This window comes from Primulina eburnea, unplaced genomic scaffold (genome assembly GCF_022965805.1).
Source record: "Primulina eburnea isolate SZY01 unplaced genomic scaffold, ASM2296580v1 ctg822_ERROPOS1000000+, whole genome shotgun sequence".
NCBI lineage: Eukaryota > Viridiplantae > Streptophyta > Magnoliopsida > Lamiales > Gesneriaceae > Primulina > Primulina eburnea.
Window position 1 is genome coordinate 163,821 of NW_027331592.1, and position 21,845 is coordinate 185,665.

The following is a 21,845-nucleotide window of genomic DNA, read 5'->3' on the forward strand; positions in this document are numbered from 1 at the left end:
AATAAATAAATGGTTCGACAACTAAATTATATGATTTGATAAATATTTATGACTCAAACAATTAGAATGATTATTTCAAATATTTGTTGACTTGTTATTAATTTAATATATTATTTCTTATGTATTTATGTATTGTATTTGTTATTTGTTAACTGAATTCTCCGTTATTTTTTCGCAACTTGAGGGTCTATTTTTAACTTTCGACTGTAGTCTCATCGAATACAAGTACAGCTGGATATGTGACCAATTAGTTATTTTTAAATTTTATTGACTTAAAGGCGTAGAGAGAAATTATTAAAAATTGTTTTAATTCGATGTTTGGTAAACCTGGAAACAAAATTTGCCCGACAATATTGTGATGCAAAAAGCTCCCCCCAATAAACTAATATTTTTTTTTTCCAAATAAGAGAGTTGAATATTCCATACTCCGTGTAGGGTCCTCGACATCTCTATTTGTTCTTTTTTCCTTTCTTTAGCTTTTTTGTTTTTCCCTTCTGATCTTTTTTTTCTCAATCTACCCTTCTGATGTTCAAATATTTGTTCTAAAAACCGATGCTGAATTGGTTAATGGCAGAATTTATATCTAATCACATATTAAACTGATTTAACTTAAACTTATATTAATAATTGATTATTAAACTAAACTAAATAAAATTACTAGTACAATTATCAACAACATACGATGTTACCACCTAAACTAAACAAACAGATTGAGCTGTTCAATTATTTCGATCTGATAGAGTTTTTTCATCAGCACGACTTCAACCAAATTGTTCGAACAGATCAACTTGAAGACCAGTCTATCAACACATATCAACTTGAAGACCAATCTGTTAACATTCTCTGAAGACAAACAATTTATCTATAAGTTTATAATAAAGTTGTCAGCAAGAATAAAAGAAAGAAGATCTGTTGGTTACTCATTTAAGCTAAAGTCCATAGAATTTGAATTGACCGATACTATATTTGATAAAAGACAAAGAACAAGGGCAATATATATGCATACATGTCCGCTACCCAGTATGTTCGTGAGTACCAGAAATATTTATTGTCATTGGGGATCAACACCTATAAATAAAGAATTATTTATTGTCATTGGGGATCAACACCTATAAATAAAGAATGCATCAAAACTGAAGATCTCTCGAAAAAACTGTTACCGCTTTATCAATCTTCATCAAGCATTCAAATCGCACACCCCTCATAAATTCATTTATAATTTGTTTTCGCACGCACTCAACTTCTCATAAGATCGATTAAACACTTTTTATTCTCATTTATATTGTACACACGAGTGATGTTGTATTGTGAGAATCAATTGTAACTGTCATAAACCTATTTCTGAACAGATCAAGTTGAAAGAAAGAGTGCTAAGAGTTTCAACTCATTAGGGTCGTAGAACAAAGCTGAATTAGGTTTGCACAATTTGTTGTATTGTACTAATAAAATCTTCTAATGAAATTCCCCTAGAAATAGTATAAACGGAAGAAAAAGAGACGTAGAAGTTTAATCTTCGATCTTCCATAAACTTCTTGTCTATTTATTTATTACTATTTGCTAAGACTACCATAAGTAACTGACGAAAATTGTACGGTTGCTTTTATATCATACTTAATAAGTCCGAGCAATTTTTGAACTTAGGACTTGTTTCTAGTAGCTCAAATTAATCCGTCTGATTGGAATATTGATCTAAGCCAAGCATTATTTGATATAGTTTGCGTAACTATTCATTCATCCCTCCATATTGTTATCTTCGATCCTAAGTCCTAACAGAATTAATAAATTTTCACACAAAATTCTGTGCATATTTGTTTCACAAATCATATGATATGATGCCTAGCAAAATATCCATCACTAATTTCATCTTTCAAAAATTTTCTTACCGGTAAAATAAATTTTCAGTGATTAAAAAAATAGATATACAGATACGCTTGGCATAACTATTTTACTGCACTAGGTTCAGTGTATTCTAAAGACACTCGAGCATTTTTCTTCCACGTGCTTTAGAATACACGCAGGAGAACGTAAATATCATGTGTAACACAAGATTTTGTGCAAACTAATATGCTTACGATAGTTTTTAGGTGCTCCGACTCAAACACACAGATTTATCATGTTTAGTGAAAGGAAAAACCTACGCCTCCACGCTTATCAAAGTTAAGATTCTTATTTTTTGTATGAAAGCCAAAAACCTGTACAGATGACAATCAACTAAAAGACTTACTTTAAGACCGAGAAATATGTAACAGTGGAATAGATCGAGAGAGTTTTCAAGCTGGGGGATAGCGGGAACGTCCTTTCTTCCTCAGGAACTCGGGAATCTCCACTCTGCCTTCCAAAAACGATGATGGCTGCCTGTTGAAACCAAGGTTTGCCTCGGTCTGGGCCAGATGATTTGCCTGTATTTTCAATACGGACCAACAAGTTGTCAGGATTGAGTGAAAAGTCGAGCACGCTGCACGTATACCATGATAAGTATGGATGAGATACCTGTAGGTTTCTCCCATCGCTTTCCTCTTGCCGTTTAAAACCAGTGGCGATCAATGTTATACTCACCTGCATTCAGTAGCATATATATGGGTCAACCTTTTGTCATTGAGCTTCAAAATGTTTGAATAAAAAAGCTAAGCCTAAGTTGTTAAGCGGAGGAAACAGATAACTCCACACACAAGAAAAGTACCCCCAAGAAAAAGAACCGGTATTTAATATAGAGAGAAATTAATAGTTTCTGCAACAAATATCGTCACTTTCACAGGTCCCAAATTTTGTTAAGCAGCTCGGTTTCTTTCCATAAATAAACACTCCGAGCTTCAGCAATTTATAATGTGAAGTTAAATGAGCATTGTCTCGAACTTTAAGGACGTATGCTAGAAATGGCGGTAGCAATAGTCATCGGTTTTGTCAATAAAAGCAGTCTTAAAAAGATCAACTTACTTGACCACTTATTGACGGGTCTATCACAGCACCAAAAATTAGGTTGGCGCTTGGATCGACAAGATCATATATGACCTCTGCTGCGGCGTTTACCTATGATCACACGTTGAAAACCACAGTTTCTGAATAATATGAATAAGAGAGCAATCATGAAGAACGAAGTACATGGAAGATAGGTACATGATGATGCTACCAAAAAATATCACATGTAGCAGGGTTTATTGCAAAAGAAAATCTCTCTTCCCCTCCTCCCTTCCTCTCTCTCACAAATAAAATGCTCATTTTTATGGACCTGGCTACAGTCTATTTGCGCATTGCAAATATCATCGCAGGTGGTTTCCTCAAAATTCACTAAACCGTGGAGCTGGGAGCTGTAAAGAAGAAATTGTTCAAATCAACATCTAAATTGAAAATTAATTATGGGAGGACAAGAGTAGTGGATTGAAAGCAACCCATCACAACCTTCATCCAGGGATGGGCCAACTAGACATGCTAAAACTGTGTAGCCCACTAACCACCTCACAGTACTTGAAACTTGAGAGAGGAAACCATAGTAGCGTAGATACAGAAAGTTTTCAATCAATCCTTTTTATTTCCACAATAGATGTAAATTTCACGTAAAACTAATAATTCACACTTCTATATGTTAAAACTTACGTAAATGATGTCAATAGAAACAAAGGACACCAAAAATATTATAATATAAAAACTACGAGTTTAAGCCAAAAAAAGAGGGGAATAGCCCCTAGTTTACCTCAAACAATGTCATATCACAGCCGCCGGTTATATTCCACACAATTCCGGTGGCTCTCTCTATTCCGATATCCAGCAAAGGCGATTGAATCGCATTCAATGCAGCATCTCTGGCCCTGCTCTTCCCTGCACATGGGAATATTTAGCCCAAACTATATGGTAGAACATTTTCGTAAATAGTTACTTTTGATCAGCAACGTCCATTTTGTATTTTCGTCCATACCCGTTATAGTGAAAACTAAAAAATATTTTAGGAGCATTGTTGAAGTGGTCACTTTGTGAACAAATTTGTTGGATTCTTTTTCTCTTTGCTAAGTACCTATTTTCCATAAGATTCTGATTTTTCATGTCGCCTCTTACCTCTTGTGTTTGGACCAAAAATTAAAGAATACGGAGAAAATATTCATTTTCACTGCAGAAGATATGCATTTTGCTCCCTTGGTAACCAATTCAGCACTTTAATAGGTGGACGAAGCCCCAATATATGCAATATATAGTAGCCAGAGAGGCAATAGTACAAGTCCTGGCCCAGGTTGAATTACAAGCAACCACGAAGGCATGCCTCCTCTGCCTTGATGGCCTAGTTCAGACATATCTACCCCCAAAGAAAGTATTATTCCCTCATAATATATCCATAACAATTGCTCATGTTAATTTTACTTCTCAAAAATATCTCAAAGTATCGAAATTAATTTATTCAAGAAAATACACGAGTAAAGTCAAAAGCAACAAGTATCTTCATGCTTGAAATTCTTAAAAACTGGGGCCAAAAGCTAAATATCTTGTATTATTGTGAAGAGTAAACATGAGATTGGTTAACAAATGATGAGAAAAGTAGGAGAAATGGAAGTCAAAATTCATCCAGCAAGCAACACGACTAATATTAACCAAACGGTTTACTGGCAATACCTGTTGCAGTTCCTATTCCCATTAATGAAGAGCCTGCATTAGCCATAATAGCTCGCACATCAGCAAAATCTACATTCACTAGCCCTGGTATCTGCAAATAATGACACCGGCAATAAATTTCCCTCGAACTGGAGTGGCAAACAATTGTTTCTCCAAAGATAAATTTAGAACAAGAATAAACAAACATGTATATAACAACAACACACAGAGAGTAGTGAACAGAACCTTATATAGTACTTTAGATTCGGATGATACTTAAGAAGATTGTGTGCATGATTCAAACACCATCAATCTCTGTACTTATTAAGATTGACTCTAAAAAACAGAATCATAACTTCGTAAACTGTATCCAATCTCATCCTCACTTTGGTCGTAGCAATTTGCCATCAAATTTGACAATCCTTATCCTATAACATGCATATACAAACAGAACAATTTAATTATAAACAATGTTAACCTAATTAATAGCCAGATTTCATGAGACACTCAGTAATGAAGTTAAATATTAACAAACAAGAGAGTGATTCAAAACACATACAATTATAAAAACAACACTAAAAACTTTCCGATGAAATATAGTTGCAGATAACCATGGAAAAAAAGATGAATAACAACAGACACCCATGAACGGAAATTGAACATATAAACAACCTTGATTATTAGAACAATGGCATTTGTTATACACATCCATACCGTGATTATGTCAGAGATACCACGAACTCCTTGCCGAAGAATATCATCAGCGAGATTAAATGCTTCTGTTACTGGGGTAGATGCAGAAACGGCAGTCAACAGTTTATCATTTGGAATCACTATTAATGTGTCAACATTTTCTCTCAAAGCAGCAATTCCTTCTTGGGCTTGGACAGATCTTCTTCGTCCCTCAAAAGAAAATGGAGTCGTAACAATACCAACAGTCAAAATACCCATTGATTTTGCAATTCCAGCAATCACAGGAGCTCCACCAGTTCCGGTTCCTCCACCCATTCCAGCCTGCACATAACCCAAGATGAGAGAATGAAGAAAACAGAAGGAACATTTTTTTTATCCGCAAAGACACTAGTTTCTTGCAAGTTCGATACCAACCCAGTCAAAAACATCATTATTTCTTTAAATGTAGATTTAGACTACAATAGTTGGAAACGAACCCAATAAAGTGATTATTGTTTAGTTTAAAAATTAAAATCATTCATCCATTTGCACATCATATCATATGTATAAGTGGACTGGCAAGAAGAGCATAAATCTAAGTAACTGTATATAGAAACAACATGGCATTAATTCGGCAGCAGCCAATTGGTTACGTATCCATTAAAATCAGACTTCCGATAACTGACAAAGATGTAAAATTAAGATTTCTACAGCATTCAATCACAATTATTTCTAGAAATTAGTCATCTCTATTGATCCAAGCAAATCATGATTGAGACAGAGAATTTTTTTGGAGTAAGGCTCTGTCTCATTGGAGCCGAAATTATTACTGCTTAAAATGAAAAAGAGCTGGACTCTGAGATATAATACATTTAATCATGATTGTATATACGAGTGAAAAAATATTAAAACAATGTGGATTAAGGAGGTTTAACATACTAAGCCAATGAAATATTTGATCAATGACAAGCTAAACTTACAGTTACAAAGACCATATCTGACCCATACACTGCATCCTCTATAGATTCTTTGCTTTCGTTAGCCGCACTCATCCCAATATCAGGGTTTCCACCAGCTCCAAGTCCTCTAGTCAGCTCCTGACCAATCTGCAACCGATTCTCTGGAAAGACAGGTGACATCCTCATCGCTTGGACATCAGTGTTAATAATCCAGAATTCAACACCTTTCATTGAGCTCTCTATCATCCGATTAACAGCATTTGAGCCACCGCCTCCAACGCCGATAACCTTTATCTTGGCCTCATTATAACTGTTCAAACTTGATGAATCTTTCAAGCTCTCGGAAACACTGCCACTCAAACCATCCTGCCTTGGGTCTGATATTGTAGGGTTTGTGTCACCTCTAAGCATCGAGATCTCCGGATGTAGACTCAGAAAACGAGTCCTTGCTCTGAAACTGATTGACACTATGAGAGTTTGCTGTGCATTTTAGCTGGCGGAAATTCAAACCACCTTTTTGACTAATGCTTGGACATAAATTCTTTTCTTCAATCACTTTCAAGGGGCAAACTCTTGGTCCAAGAAAATTCCTCAACCCCACCGACCTTTGAGTATTGGGAGGAGTGAAATAAGGGGATGTGCATGTAGCCATCGCGGAAAATATATGAACCGAGAAGAATCGTGTTTACAGCCCAAAATATGCCAGATATAATCCACTGAATCCCAAATTTTAGCCTACTTTTCGTCTCACAACCTGTCACTAATTAAATCGTCAAAAAATGAGATTGCCAATTTAAAGCAACGCGAATTTTCAAAAGAGAAAACTCATCATAGTCATAGCCGGATATTATCAAGACAACTGCATTTGTAAAAAGTAAAAGGAAACAAGGATAGCACAAAAAATAAAGCGGCAAATAAAATCCAGATAGAAAAACCCATTCGGCACTTCCGGATGCAAGGGTTTTAAAAAAACTCGAAATAATCCTTAATCAATAATTATCAATACAGAAGAAAAAGATACTCTGAAAGACAGCATTAAACAGCAAACACAGAAAAAAGAACCAATTAAACTCCAAAAAAAGAAGCCGTTCACCTAAGCAATTGCTGCTTCAAAGCAACAAAGAAGAACTCAATCGTAACGTTTGCTGCATTATTGGAAATAGAGATATTCTGCTAGCAAATGGTGCTGTCAAATTGCCGACGGCGGATATCACATCGATTTAAAAAAGGAAGCACGAAAGATCTCCAGGTTCACACGAGTCTCCTTCAATAAACTACAAAATTGTTTGGATGCCCACCTGTACTTGATTTAAATTATTGTTTGATTAAATAAACATTTGTTTTGTTGAAGACGAAAAAAACGGAAACCAGTGGGCCTGAACCAGTGGGCCTTTAGCCTTAAAGTTTGGGCTTTAAATATTAGTAATATAAACACACTTATCTGCCGGGTTTTAAGTTGATTGGTTGTTTTCGATTTTCCGTTGGTTCTTGATACGGACGTATCAAGAGGAAAAGGATAGAGATATCTGAGACGTAAACAAATTGAATTGGTTCGCTGTTTTTTGAGTTGATTCGAAAATATTAAATTATTATGTGAGCTTGTCAAATTTAACATGTTTGAATTTTTTTTAGATCGAATTCGAACTCAAATTATATTATTCAATAGTTCGTCAGCTTTAATATTTTATTATATAATATAATATAAATATATATCAAATAAATAAATTTATTTTGCGTTTGGATTTGAGTTGAAAATTTGAAATGACTTTGTGTTTTGATAAATTTAAATTCTACCACAACGATTCAAAAAATAACTAGCGAAATTTCAAATTTACTGTCAAGTAGATTTTTTATAACCATTTTCTCAAATCAACCAATAGATTTATTTATTTATTTTGAAGGTAAACTCGTAACTTTATTAATTAAAATCATCCATTACAAGATTAACCAAGCAAAAGAGAAATTCATCATTCATCCAAACAAAGGTGAAGGCGAAGAACAAGCAAAACGAGCAATATTATGAGCAACATTAATCGACGATCGACAAACATGTATGCATTCAGAGATCGTAGGTCTCTTCAAGCGCTCCCTGATGTCCAATGTACAAAGTCCAATATAGCCAAGTTCATCTTGTTCGGTAATATGACGGCATGCATTGACAATAAAAAATCTTATGATACTTGTACATCAGTAAAACCTTTATCGTAGAAGAGAAGAATTCCTTCCCGGATTGCCAGCAATTCCCCATGTACTGCTGATAAAGGTTGGTTTATCTATTTACCAAAAGCCAACAGCAAACGTTCTTGATTGTCTCGAACTACCCCACCAATACTAAATTTGTGACTCTCCACGTTCACAGTCAGGGCCGATCCTAACAATATTTGGGCCTGAGTCGAACTTTTAAAAAAGACCTCTGAATCATAATGTGTGTTCATATTTTTTTTAGTTTTATAACAATTTTCAAATTAAATCAATACGTCAAAGACAATATAAAAAATTAAATGAATAAAAATATCAACATGTCCAAAATTATCACTAAAAAACAACCCGTCTAACAGTTTAGAGCTAAAAATAATAATCAAGTCTGTATAATCAATTTGTTCAGTAATTTTTTTCTCAATCGATAACATAGCCAATCCATTCAATCTTTCTTGTGACTTGGTTGATCGGAGAAAAGTTTGATGAGCTTTAACTTTGAGAAACTTCGCTCTACACTTGCTACTATAACCGGGACAGTCAACAAGATTTTATAAGCAATATGAGCATTTGGGAAACACCCATCCATTTTCTTCAAGTAATTCACTACATCAATGGCCGATTTTGCTTCTCTTGGTAATGAGCACCTCAAGAATGTCAACTCTGAAAATAGATCATCCCCATTAATATCAGAACAACCCTTATGAATCAAAGAATTTTCAAGATTCTTGCAAGACCTCAACAATGTTTCATTGTCTGCACTTTGTAACCTCTCTAGATTGAAGATGCATAAAAAGCCCAAGTCCCGAAGTATCATCAACATCTAAAAATTGCAGTTTAATTCTTGAGCCTTGTCTCGTATTTTGTCTTTTTTTGTCGTTCTTTTTGAAGAATTTTAGCAGTTTTCACTGTTTTAACTTGGTTTGGATTATATATTTACTTTTCGATTATTAGGATTTGGATTATTCCTTCTCTTCTTGCTTTCGGTGTTTTTATCGGTACATTTAGGGATTTGGGGACTAACACCTTGAAATTTATGTGTCTCTAAATAATTTACAGAAGAAGAATGACGCGCAATGAAATTCAACTTGTAAAGAAATTTCATTTAAATCATAAACAATAAACCTAAATCCAATATATCAATAGAAATCAAATTATTCAAGTAACAAGATTAAGGGGGAAAAAGCATTATAATACAAATTATTACCGTACATAACATTAATACACTTACAAGGGTGAGCAAGTGCAACCGATGCTGGAGTCGAATATGGAGAAGACGAAAGATAGAAGAGTGGAGCAGTGAGAGGGAGAGCAATTTTACAGGCTTTTATTTGATATTTTATTGATTATTTATATTTTAATATTTATAAATTAAATAGGCTGTTATTCATTTTTTATATATATATATTAATTTTTTTTAAAAATTTTAGGGCCCTAAAAAAATATGGGCATGAGGCCTTGGCCTCTTATGGCTCTTAATTGGATCGGCCCTGTTCACAGTCGCAACCACATTAAGTTTGAACGAGCAATTCCTTGGCGGTGTCCATGTCTTCTCTTGATTTCCTTTCAAAGGTATATCAGCTATTTTCATTTTGTTTCTGGCTTTGCGAAACTCAGATAAACGCGTTGAGCTCCAAGAAACATCAGCTGCTATTATGTATTTGAAATCTCTAATTTAAAAAATCCAAATACAATAATATTTAAATTTAACAATCCAAATTCAACTTTAGATTCTTTGGAGTATTTATTGTTCACTAACTTTAAATCTATCCATCCAAATTCAATTTTATATTCTTTTTGAGTATTTATTTTTTTTTGATAATATAAATATCTTGCTAACAGCTAACCGTTCTGAGTCAAACTAGAATTATTCTATCAAACTCAAGCCAAAAGTTTAAAACAATTCAAAATTCGATTTTGAACGGAATTCTAGAGTACTAATATTTTCTTCGTATGTGACTTGATTTGGTCATATATTTTATAAAATAAAGATCTTTTTAAATATTTGATTTTTCTCTCCTAAAATTATATATAAACACATTGAAACTTATATACTTGAATAGTTTCCGATGAGCCTGTAATGAATTAGAAATAGACAAATACTTGTGTTAAACAATCTCACGGATCGTATTTATCGTATTTATGAAACAGTTCTCTTATTTAGGTCATCCATAAAAAATATTATTTTTATGCTAAAAATACTACTTTTTATTGTGAATATGGGTAAGATTGACCTGTCTCAGATATTAAGATCCGTGAGACGGTCTCACATGAAACTCACTCTTAAAAATAAAAAGTAGAATACATCACTTCCTAGATACGTCTAAACAGTAATCCGTATATTAGTCTCCACCATACACAACATCATACGACAAACTGCCCAGTCTATGTTTAGGAACAAACACAAGCACATACAAGCCATGTTCAGTGCATAATTCTCGAAAAGGTACGTAACTAAACATACTAGTTCCAAAAATATTAACCCCATTAACCCAAATTCGCATCGACGCAGCACCACAGAAGCATTTAGCCAGAATCCTAATTAAATTGCGTTTGGCCAGCCATTCGTTTGGTCAGTGTGGACAACTAGAGCTCCTCCTCATTGTTCTCAACTTCTCCTTGACTTTTTGAGCCTTGGATTGCATCTCTACCTTCTTCACTTTTGCTTCCTCATAGTACTGTCACAACCGCATACCGAAATCACGACTGGCATTAGAACAGGTAATATTATACACATTACAGTCATACCTAGCAAGATCTTTAATCGCATTTAGTACGAAATTTCGACTTTCGTCGTATGGGTGTGGGTTGGCATAAAAGAAATTATTGGGATTAAGGACCGAAAAAATTTACCTGCTGTTTCCTTTTCCTCTCTAGCTCAGCCTGCAGAAGGATCAAAAGATAAAACTTGTTTGAGTAGAAAGTTTTTTGAATGACACGTCGATGGATAGTTATTTTCCAAGTATTTACCAAAGCTTGTTTCAAGAGTTCGTTCTCTTCTTTTAACTGGTTCAATTCAGCTTCGAGTTCAACTGTATAAGCCTGCCAATTCAATCAAAACATCACTCTTGAATTATCAATATAGATCTAATGTCTGAAATCATTGACAAATGGATCAAGTACCTGCTTTCTTGCTCTTGATCGGGCAGCCGATTCTCTATTCTTGATCATCCTTCGTTGCCGCCTTTCCACCACCCTCTCAACCGGCCCATCTACGATCCTCTTCCGTCCCCCCCTTGCCGCATCCATTCCATACTGATTACCACTATCAACTTGATTCGTGCACAATCCATCCGATGACACTGGACTTACTGGAGATCCAATCCCTATACCTGCCTGCACCTGCCCGTATCCTGCTCCACAGCCATTCCCCATTCTACCTCCACAATTACCGGCACTTGGCTGCTGTGCGTACCCACTGCTGCCCCTTTTCGTCCCACTAGAATAACTAGACACCTCTCCAACGCCACTCTGCGGAAGCGGCTGATAAGTTCCGATCACAGGCCTAGCAACAAAATTGGGAACCATTTCCGGATGGTTGCTGTTTTGGTACATTTCATACGAAGGTGGCTGCTGACATGGTGTGGAGAGGCGATTTTGTTCTTGTACAATTCCAGCCCGAACCAAGAAATCTTCCAGCGTCATTTCTCCTAATGTATGTTGCCTTTGAGCAGGAGTGGGATTATGAGCATTGCTTTGACCATCTCCACTAGTGTGAATTTCGGTCCACACTTCGTCCACCGTTTTACGACACAGAGGCTCCGGGATACTCAGAGAACCTTGTCTTGGTAAGCTAGATTGCTTGGCCATGCCCTTATACGCAGACAAATTAGTTTCGCAACGGGGAAACTGCGCTGCATTAGCAGCGTTCATTGTCATTTGAGTCTGCGACTGAGCCTGATTCTCTTCAGCAGTCCATATGCTATTGAGGAATTCATCCATGTTCATAGACCCGAAATTCTTTCCACCCTCACAAATAGTATTCTGAAACTCGTCGAGTGTTAGCGAATATACCGATGATTGCCTGCCTAATGATTGGAGTGGCTGGTTCTTAGATTGTTGCTGCTTCGACTGTGACGAGGACTCGACTTCTCCCGGGGATTTGGTCTCGTTATCGGTAGTAACCATTTTGGTCTCTGTAGTATGAGTCGATCCCTGATTTCGAATACGAGTTTATAAACCAACAAAAATCTGCAGATCGGTATAAACACCTGCAGGTCCATATTTAGAAAAGTTTTTATAAAAGGCTGATTGCTTAACATACAGAGTTTAACATGCTCAAACGCTTGCATATCTCTACACTATACTATGTTGTTATAAATTATAAAACACAAAAGCCTTAGACTAACGTCTTTCATACGACCTATCACACAATACCTATATTTTTTCACTTTACCCCCAAACTCTTATTTGATATTTAGATTAGATTTTATTTCTAGATCGACTTATTAGTAATTTAATGTAATGCTTACAACAGTGTTTTTAAACCGGACCAACTGGTTAGACCATGAACTCCGACCGGGTCGATCATTTTCTAAAGTACCGGTTTTATTATCATTCCAATTATGAAAATATTAGTTTATGATAAACTAATATACTTTTTCCCACTTAAGTAACTTTTGTCATTTTAAATCTAGAAAATCTTGACTAAATCAAAAATCTAAAAATATTTCGCATAAACTTGTATGAAACGGTCTCATTGATCGTATTTTATGAGAGAGAAATCTTATTTGGATCATATAAATATGAGAAAATAGTAATGAGTTGATATTAATAATAACTCATTATTAAATTTTGAGTACGAGAGACCTATTCAAAATCTTTTTTTTTCTAAAAATACGTGATAATCTATTGCACTTATGCTACTTATATACAATCATTATAACACATATAATATCCATATAAAACCCGATGAATGATGAATGAAAAAACTCGCCTGGTCCATTGGGTGGGAGCTTACGAATGAGCTCGGCCTTTGTTGGGCAGACTCGTAAACGAATCAATCTAATTCGCGAGCTTTCCGAGCTAATTCGATAATATTTTCTTCGTATTAGAATTTATCAAACTCAAACTGAGCTCGAGGCAAAATTATGTTGTTCGATAGTTCGCGAACCACTCGTGAACTTTATTATTTTATTAATTAACATAACATTATTATATTATATATAAAATATAACCTCTCGAACGTTTCAAGCTTTTGAAGATTTGTTTTCGAAGCTTATTATCTGAATAATAGTTTGAATAACTCGCGAATAGGTTCGAAGATTCCGAGTCGAACTTGAACTCAGAACTTTCTTCCAAAGCTGATCTCGAGTTAAAAAAAAAAAATTGAGCTCAAATTGGAATATACTTTATCCGATCCTTAAAATTTTACTAATATTCGACTTGGTTCGGTTCGATTACTTACCTAATGTTGGGGTAATCACGTAATATATTAGTCCAAATTGACATTTCCCTGTGAATTTTAAATCAAGATTCGCAATTTATGGCATACATCGATCCTCGACTCTATCAAAACCAAGAAACTAATCATTAAGAAATTGTAAAAGCTGCACCTTTTGACAATTAGCTTCTTCTTAAACCGAAGGAATAAAATAATAATAAACTAAGAGTGAAAGTGTTTTAACACTCAAATTAATTCTGGAATTCACGAGGAACCACCAGAAAATGTAATTCATAATGGAGATGAAATTTTCACGACCTATCGATATAACTTCGACTCCAAGAATATGAAAATTGTAAAAAACGAATACATATATGCATTAGACCAAAGCAAATTTTTCCAGAACTTGAAAATTTTACCTTCCCTTTAGAAGATAACAGCTAAATAGCCACCAAAATCTTCACATAAACACATGTAGCTCCGAGAACCAAACGAGCTATATGCATCAACAGAAAATATTGCTGAGGAAAAGAAATATGTAAGTTCCCAGCCGAGGAAACCTCTAGCATTACATGCACTTTTATATTGTACCCATGGAGAGAAAAGGAGAAGAAATCGGAAAGGGTTTACTTGCAGTGGAGCACCAACTAATTTTGCCATGGCAAATTAGGGTTTTGCCTGCACGAAGCAAACAAAATAGGTGCATGACAAATGGACACGTGTTGGACATGTGTCTTCGATGCAGTTTCGGAATCAGGGCTCGCGTTTGCCCTAGGCTTACACGTATCCATTGCTGCCGTTTTCTCCCCACCTGATAAATCCTCACGTGCGGGCTCTATTCGGGTCGGGTCGATCTGTTCAACCCAAATAGTGGATCGGATATGATACATGCAATATCTTTATATGTAAATATTCCTCCATCCATCAAAATATTTTCGGTCATGAATGATTTGTCTAGATTACACTGAAATGATTGAGATCATGATATATAATATCAAAATATATAATAAATAATCAAACAAAAACATAAAGATTTACGTGTTTCACCTATATACATTACGTTCATAGAGCTACTGCAAATCTTTATTAAAGGCCGAAATTTTACAACTGAATACAAAACATTCAATCTCTCATCAATTTGATATCGAGTATAACTGAAAAAATATTTTTTCTAACCCATACAAGATATACTCTCGACTCAAGAAAACCATTTTTTTCTTTTATTTTGCTCAATTTTGGGATTGCTTTGCAGAAAGCTTTCGATGAGATGATTGAAATTGAAGAAAAGATATCTATTTATAGAGTTTTTCGTGCATGTGAAAACTTGAATATTTTCTTTTGTCAGTTTGTATGCCAAAATCATTTCACAATTAGTTAACTATAATATTTGACAATTTAAATATGTCACCACCAACAGTCATAAATGCTGACAATTCACACTTTCTTTCAACAAACACCTACTTGAAGACTTGATTCAATTATGTCTTCACACCATCAATGTGACGGCTTATATCTCCCTATTTATAGATGGAGTCTGAACTTCAGTTTTTCAATGATTATTGTCTTATTGAGCATATCGACTGGATTTATACTTCCATGAATATTCTCAAGCATTAAGATTTCATCTTTCAAAATTGATTTAATGAAATGATATCGAACTTGTGTCCTAGTAGTATGATAAATGATTTTTTTGATAAATGAATAGTTCTTTGACTGTCATAGTGTAACATGTTACCCTCAAGCTTTTGACCCAATTCCTCCATAAAGGATCTCAACCACGTCATCTCATTGTTAGCTTCTCTAATAGCAACATATGTAGACTCAGTAATCAAAGCGCAACTATATTTTGCATCTTAGATATTCAGTTTACTACCGTACCATCTAATGTGAATATGTAGCACTCATTTTTCCATCCATGACACCACCCCTTATCGACATCGACAAAATCTTGTTAGCCAAATTTGACCTCATGAAGCACATAGATAAAGTAGTAGAACTTTTCAATTACCTGAGAATACATTTAACTTCCTTCCAATGTTGTTTTCTTGGATTGCTAATAACATGCTCACATTACAAGAAAATCTACATTCAGCCACACTCCAAAGATAATGTTTTTACGAAACATTGTTGTATATTTTCTTTTAATAACGGTTTTAATGAAAACCGTTGTCTTTGTGTGTTTTATTGTTTTTTTTATTAATTAACAGTGTAAATTATTTTATCTTTTAACAACGGTTTTTTGTCTTATGACAAAAAAACTTCATATTTACCACTATTATCAGACAGTGAGATCCTCACTTTCAAGTTGGTATCATTCTCAACCATGAATTTTCACCTTTTAAATATCTCATAAACATCAAATTATTTTTCAGAAAATAAACTCAAACTTTCCTACTCGAATCGTCGATAAATGTGACATAATATCTTGAGCATCCAAGGGATGTAACAAGAGATTGTCCTCATACAACAATATAAACTAGCTCCAACTTTGCTATTTATAGTTCTCTACCGCATTTTAAAAAGCTCACACTTTCCTGATTTCTAACGATACATCTTTCAAATAGCTTGTGTTCAACAGTTTTTAATTCTGGTATTATCTTCTCATTTAATACCTGCATCTTCATACTTTTTCACTCATATGCCGAAGTCTACAAGGCCATAGACTTGAATTAGATCTAACATCCATAGCTGCTAATGTATCTCTGTAACTGAAAATCATATAAAGTGGTCAAGTTTTCTTTCCACGAACAACAATCATGTCTCATTTGTTCACTTTCCAGAAACCATCACCAAATGTCACATTATGGCCTTCGTTGTCGAGCTACCCTACTAATATCATATTGCATGTCAATTTTGGTACATGTCTTACTTTTTTATTTTTCAAACATATCGATTTTACATCTTCATACAAACATCACCTACACCAACTACTTTTAAAGGTTTTCCATCCGTCGGAAAACTTTTAAGTGATTGCCAACAATGTTATTATCGAATATATCATTATTATCAGTTGTATGGAAAAAGAAGCTCGTGAGTCTATAATACAAGAGTCAATCTGGATTTCCATGGATAGTAATAAAGCATCATGTATCTCCTCAATAACAATATTAGTGTTTTCCTTCATTGATTTGCCGTTTTTTTCAAGTAATCTGTCTCAGAATAACTCCAACATTTCAAATGTGTTTTTGTATTTTCCATTCCTTGACTATGATCTATCACGTCATCAGGTAGAACTCTTTTTGCCACTCACGCCCTTTCATATGTTCTCGATAATTTTTCTTTCTTCTTCCACTTGAATAATTCTTTTCATTAGATGTACTTTGTTATTTGTTGACGGAATCTCAAACATGTTCGACAAAATAGACACCATATTCTCTATGGTTTGTGCATCTGCCACGTTATGTGACAAATTCTTTATTAAGGTAATTCGTATTACACCTGACACATGTCAGTCATGGAGCTCTCATTCATCAGTCTCCATATTTTCCGATTTTTTATTGATAGAGGTTGACGAGCTTCTTGATACGCGGTGTAGTAGCCCGAATCCCAAATTGGGTAATTAACGGAGTAATGGTGATTAAGAAGGTTTAATGTGTAATTTTGACCGGGTCATGATCGGACGGACCGAAGATGGTTCAGAAGCACCGAAGAGTTCGGAAGGTCCGAAGTGAGTTCGTTGGATCCGATCATTAGGTGTCAAGAGTTGATCGACACGTGGGAGTTCGGACGTTCCGAAGTGTAGGTTCGGTGGATCCGATCATGAGGTGTCAAGAGCAGCTGGACACGTGCATGTTCGGACGGTCCGAAGTGTATGATCGGAGGATCCGATCATGAGCTGTCAAGAGCCGATGGACACGTAAGAGTTCGGACGTTCCGAAGAGGGTTCGGACGATCCGAACATGGCCTATAAATAGTGGTCGGATTTCCTCATTTTGACTCGCCAATTCAGAGAATTCCATAGCATTTCAGTCGTTTCTGACAGGTTCTAGTCTTGTTCCGAGATTTGGGCACTAGCGGGGAGCTGCTGGTCTTGTAGCAGAGCTGTGCTCTAGTTGGGAGCTAGCGGCATCAGCGGGCTAGCGACGGACGAAGGCTTGGATTAGACCTGTTGTCTGGTTGTTCCAGTGGATTAGGATTGCTGTGATAGAGGTACGAAAGTACTATCCGAGATATCCTGGTTGAGTATACATTCTTATATGTGTTGCATGATTATGTGGTGCATTGATATATGTCATATGATGCATGCTATTATGTCACGTTTATTACTGCACGTTGCATTTCATGTTGAGCCGTATCTTCTTCGAGATAGCCTTTACTGTTGAGCTGTATCTCTTTCGAGATAAGCTATATCTTGGGGCCGCTCAGCCCTGTCTTGTGGACGCATGGACACCGAGAGTACACAGTGGCCGACGGGTCGGGAGGGCTTCGGTGGTCCGGGACATTTTAGGTCCACGTCTGTCTTGTAGTGGATGCAGTGACCCAGAGGTGTACCGCGCGGCACTATCCACTTGGCGCCTCTAGACTGAGCATTGTTGAGATCCTTTCCTTTGTGACTCCTGTTTCTTGACTACCCCGGTATCATGATCATAGCATGTGCATTTCATATAGGTCTGTATACTCATACTTTTGTACTGGGCGTTCTTATCGCTCACGTCCTCGGTTTTGTTTATTCTTGGACACCCCATTCCCTCGGGGCAGGCCTCAGGTTGGACAGCTCAGGAGGAGCAGGAGGAGGACGTTGAGTAGCTGGTTGGGTTAGTTTTCGGTATTGTTTTGATTCGATATGGTTGTATTGGGTATTTTTAGTTGAGTTATTCTAGACTTCGATTGGGTTGTATAACCATTATAGTTGTCGACTTTTTCCGCTGTTATCTCTGATTATTGTTTATTAGGTTAATTGCATGCTTAGTTTTTGATTAGTAGGTGATTCTGGAACGGGTCACTACATTTATGGTATCAGAGCATGCGTATGATTTTGGGATATAGATTCTGTTTTGGGATTTCCGTTGACCATTTTACCATTTTCCCTATTCTATGTTGTAGCAATGGCTGACCACTTTGGTGATGAGAGTAGTCAGGGGAGTGTAGGTCGTTGGGGTGACCAGGACGATTGTAGACGTCATCGTGAGCATCGTCATCGTCGGAATGGTCCTAGGCGTTTCGATATGCATCGTTTCATGCAGATGGGGCCTAAGCCTTTAGTTGGCGGTGAGACTCCCGATGATGCGGAGGATTGGTTAGAGCGCATGGAGAGTTGTTTCGTTTTGTTCATCCTCTAAGCCTGATTTCGAGGACGAAATCTTTTTAAGGGGGGGAGAATGTAGTAGCCCGAATCCCAAATTGGGTAATTAACGGAGTAATGGTGATTAAGAAGGTTTAATGTGTAATTTTGACCGGGTCATGATCGGACGGACCGAAGATGGTTCAGAAGCACCGAAGAGTTCGGAAGGTCCGAAGTGAGTTCGTTGGATCCGATCATTAGGTGTCAAGAGTTGATCGACACGTGGGAGTTCGGACGTTCCGAAGTGTAGGTTCGGTGGATCCGATCATGAGGTGTCAAGAGCAGCTGGACACGTGCATGTTCGGACGGTCCGAAGTGTATGATCGGAGGATCCGATCATGAGCTGTCAAGAGCCGATGGACACGTAAGAGTTCGGACGTTCCGAAGAGGGTTCGGACGATCCGAACATGGCCTATAAATAGTGGTCGGATTTCCTCATTTTGACTCGCCAATTCAGAGAATTCCATAGCATTTCAGTCGTTTCTGACAGGTTCTAGTCTTGTTCCGAGATTTGGGCACTAGCGGGGAGCTGCTGGTCTTGTAGCAGAGCTGTGCTCTAGTTGGGAGCTAGCGGCATCAGCGGGCTAGCGACGGACGAAGGCTTGGATTAGACCTGTTGTCTGGTTGTTCCAGTGGATTAGGATTGCTGTGATAGAGGTACGAAAGTACTATCCGAGATATCCTGGTTGAGTATACATTCTTATATGTGTTGCATGATTATGTGGTGCATTGATATATGTCATATGATGCATGCTATTATGTCACGTTTATTACTGCACGTTGCATTTCATGTTGAGCCGTATCTTCTTCGAGATAGCCTTTACTGTTGAGCTGTATCTCTTTCGAGATAAGCTATATCTTGGGGCCGCTCAGCCCTGTCTTGTGGACGCATGGACACCGAGAGTACACAGTGGCCGACGGGTCGGGAGGGCTTCGGTGGTCCGGGACATTTTAGGTCCACGTCTGTCTTGTAGTGGATGCAGTGACCCAGAGGTGTACCGCGCGGCACTATCCACTTGGCGCCTCTAGACTGAGCATTGTTGAGATCCTTTCCTTTGTGACTCCTGTTTCTTGACTACCCCGGTATCATGATCATAGCATGTGCATTTCATATAGGTCTGTATACTCATACTTTTGTACTGGGCGTTCTTATCGCTCACGTCCTCGGTTTTGTTTATTCTTGGGCACCCCATTCCCTCGGGGCAGGCCTCAGGTTGGACAGCTCAGGAGGAGCAGGAGGAGGACGTTGAGTAGCTGGTTGGGTTAGTTTTCGGTATTGTTTTGATTCGATATGGTTGTATTGGGTATTTTTAGTTGAGTTATTCTAGACTTCGATTGGGTTGTATAACCATTATAGTTGTCGACTTTTTCCGCTGTTATCTCTGATTATTGTTTATTAGGTTAATTGCATGCTTAGTTTTTGATTAGTAGGTGATTCTGGAACGGGTCACTACACGCGGGTAATCTTTTATATGTAATCGCTAGAATGAAAATTTGTTCTGTTGAAATTGTCGATTCCAAGTTCCGACCCATCATCTCTGGCAATCAATTCTCTAGCCTTGGCAAAAAAACTCTGAAAAATCATTTCTGATGTGGACGATTAGACAAAACATCAACCAAAGAGCATACTTAAAATTCTAAAAAATTCTCCAACAAAACACTGATACCTGATGTTGTGTATTACACCGAAACAATTGAGATCATGACAATAATATAATACAAAAATAAAGAATAAGTATTCAACAAATATAGGTTGTTAGGATCATGTGCTTACAACTAGGCCAAAATTTATAACTATTAGTCAAGGCAAAACTCTATTTTTTTTACTCGTGGCAGCGTAGAGTGCATCTACTTGGGTGCTAATACGTCAGACTGTTAGGTTCATGAGTCTGAGAAGATGCGTATCTATCTGTTGGTATTGTATCATATTATTTAGATTGTAGTCTTATCATTTTTCTACAGCCGACCATATCCCCAATGGAGACAGTATTACCCGTTAAAATCTGACGTCACTCTTTTATGGTCCACCTAGCCAACCAGATCAGGCTGCGCAACGTCAGCAGCTTGACACACAAAAACTTCTTAGGATCTCACTCATCTCAATACTACTCTCACTCATGCAGGACTAACCCAACATTCTGTCCCCCAAGAAATATATAAATATGTTTCTTGGGAGACTAGAACTCGTGACTTTGCTGTGATACTAATTGTTATGATCAAGCGTTACCACTACGTAAAAATCTATAATCGTTAATCAATGTACAACTTTGTTTTCTTATACTTGTGGCAGCACATAGTGCACCTACTTGAGTGCTAATGGGTCGAGATGTTAGGTCCATGAGTTTGAAGAGGTATATATATGTATATCTAATGGTGATGTCTCGTATCATTTAAAGAGTCTTACTCATTCGCTACTGTAGGCCTTGTCTCCAGTAAAGAGAGTAATAAACATTAAGATATGGTGTCACTCTTTATGGTCCACCTAACTAACCAAATCAAACGACATAACGTCAGCAGCTTGACGTATGATAACTTCCAAGAAGTTACACATCTCAGTACTACTCTCACTAATACACGCTTAACCCAATATAATATATGTTCACGAAGCTATTGCATAACTTTATTATATGGAGAAATTCTATAAGTGAATATAAAACACTTAATCTCTCATCATCCCAACATCGAGTATAACCGATAGTATATTTTCTCTAACTCACAAAAGAGAATTTCTCAAGACTAAAAAAAACATTTTTCTTTTCTTTGCTTTCTCAACTTTTGG

At 36.5% G+C, this 21,845-nt stretch overlaps 2 protein-coding genes across 3 annotated transcripts; both read right to left on the minus strand.

The window, feature by feature from the left end:
- Positions 1-556: 556 nt before the first annotated feature.
- LOC140822429 (cell division protein FtsZ homolog 2-1, chloroplastic-like) lies at positions 557-7,502 on the minus strand. Of its 2 annotated transcripts, none has more exons than XM_073183198.1 (9): positions 7,300-7,502; positions 6,228-6,960; positions 5,290-5,589; positions 4,597-4,687; positions 3,689-3,813; positions 2,935-3,027; positions 2,491-2,556; positions 2,225-2,399; positions 557-843 (listed from the first exon to the last, which is right to left on the minus strand). In XM_073183198.1, the coding sequence occupies exons 2-8, from the start codon at positions 6,615-6,617 to the stop codon at positions 2,271-2,273; spliced, it is 1,194 nt and encodes a 397-aa protein (XP_073039299.1). In that variant the 5' UTR covers positions 6,618-6,960; positions 7,300-7,502; the 3' UTR covers positions 557-843; positions 2,225-2,270. The 2 variants fall into 2 exon arrangements, with proteins under 2 accessions (XP_073039299.1, XP_073039298.1); XM_073183197.1 differs by having other exon boundaries at positions 6,228-6,966.
- Positions 7,503-10,691: 3,189 nt separating this feature from the next.
- Positions 10,692-14,418, minus strand: LOC140822430 (protein ABSCISIC ACID-INSENSITIVE 5-like). The gene is made up of 5 exons (XM_073183199.1): positions 14,205-14,418; positions 11,526-12,557; positions 11,373-11,444; positions 11,256-11,285; positions 10,692-11,080 (listed from the first exon to the last, which is right to left on the minus strand). The coding sequence occupies exons 2-5, from the start codon at positions 12,528-12,530 to the stop codon at positions 10,976-10,978; spliced, it is 1,212 nt and encodes a 403-aa protein (XP_073039300.1). The 5' UTR covers positions 12,531-12,557; positions 14,205-14,418; the 3' UTR covers positions 10,692-10,975.
- Between the last annotated feature and the right edge of the window lie 7,427 nt (positions 14,419-21,845).

What these genes read in the sequence shown, in the direction of transcription:
- LOC140822430 (XM_073183199.1), bottom strand. Translation starts at nt 12,530, where the DNA reads ATGGTTACTACCGATAACGAGACCAAATCCCCGGGAGAAGTCGAGTCC. An exon ending in AACTCTTGAAACAAGCTTTG is followed by an intron (nt 11,286 to 11,372) that starts GTAAATACTTGG and finishes ATCCTTCTGCAG; the next exon opens with GCTGAGCTAGAGAGGAAAAG. An exon ending in AGAGGAAAAGGAAACAGCAG is followed by an intron (nt 11,081 to 11,255) that starts GTAAATTTTTTC and finishes CGGTTGTGACAG; the next exon opens with TACTATGAGGAAGCAAAAGT.
- LOC140822429 (XM_073183198.1), bottom strand. Translation starts at nt 6,617, where the DNA reads ATGCTTAGAGGTGACACAAACCCTACAATATCAGACCCAAGGCAGGAT. An exon ending in ACCCGTCAATAAGTGGTCAA is followed by an intron (nt 2,557 to 2,934) that starts GTAAGTTGATCT and finishes TACTGAATGCAG; the next exon opens with GTGAGTATAACATTGATCGC. An exon ending in GCGATGGGAGAAACCTACAG is followed by an intron (nt 2,400 to 2,490) that starts GTATCTCATCCA and finishes TTGAAAATACAG; the next exon opens with GCAAATCATCTGGCCCAGAC.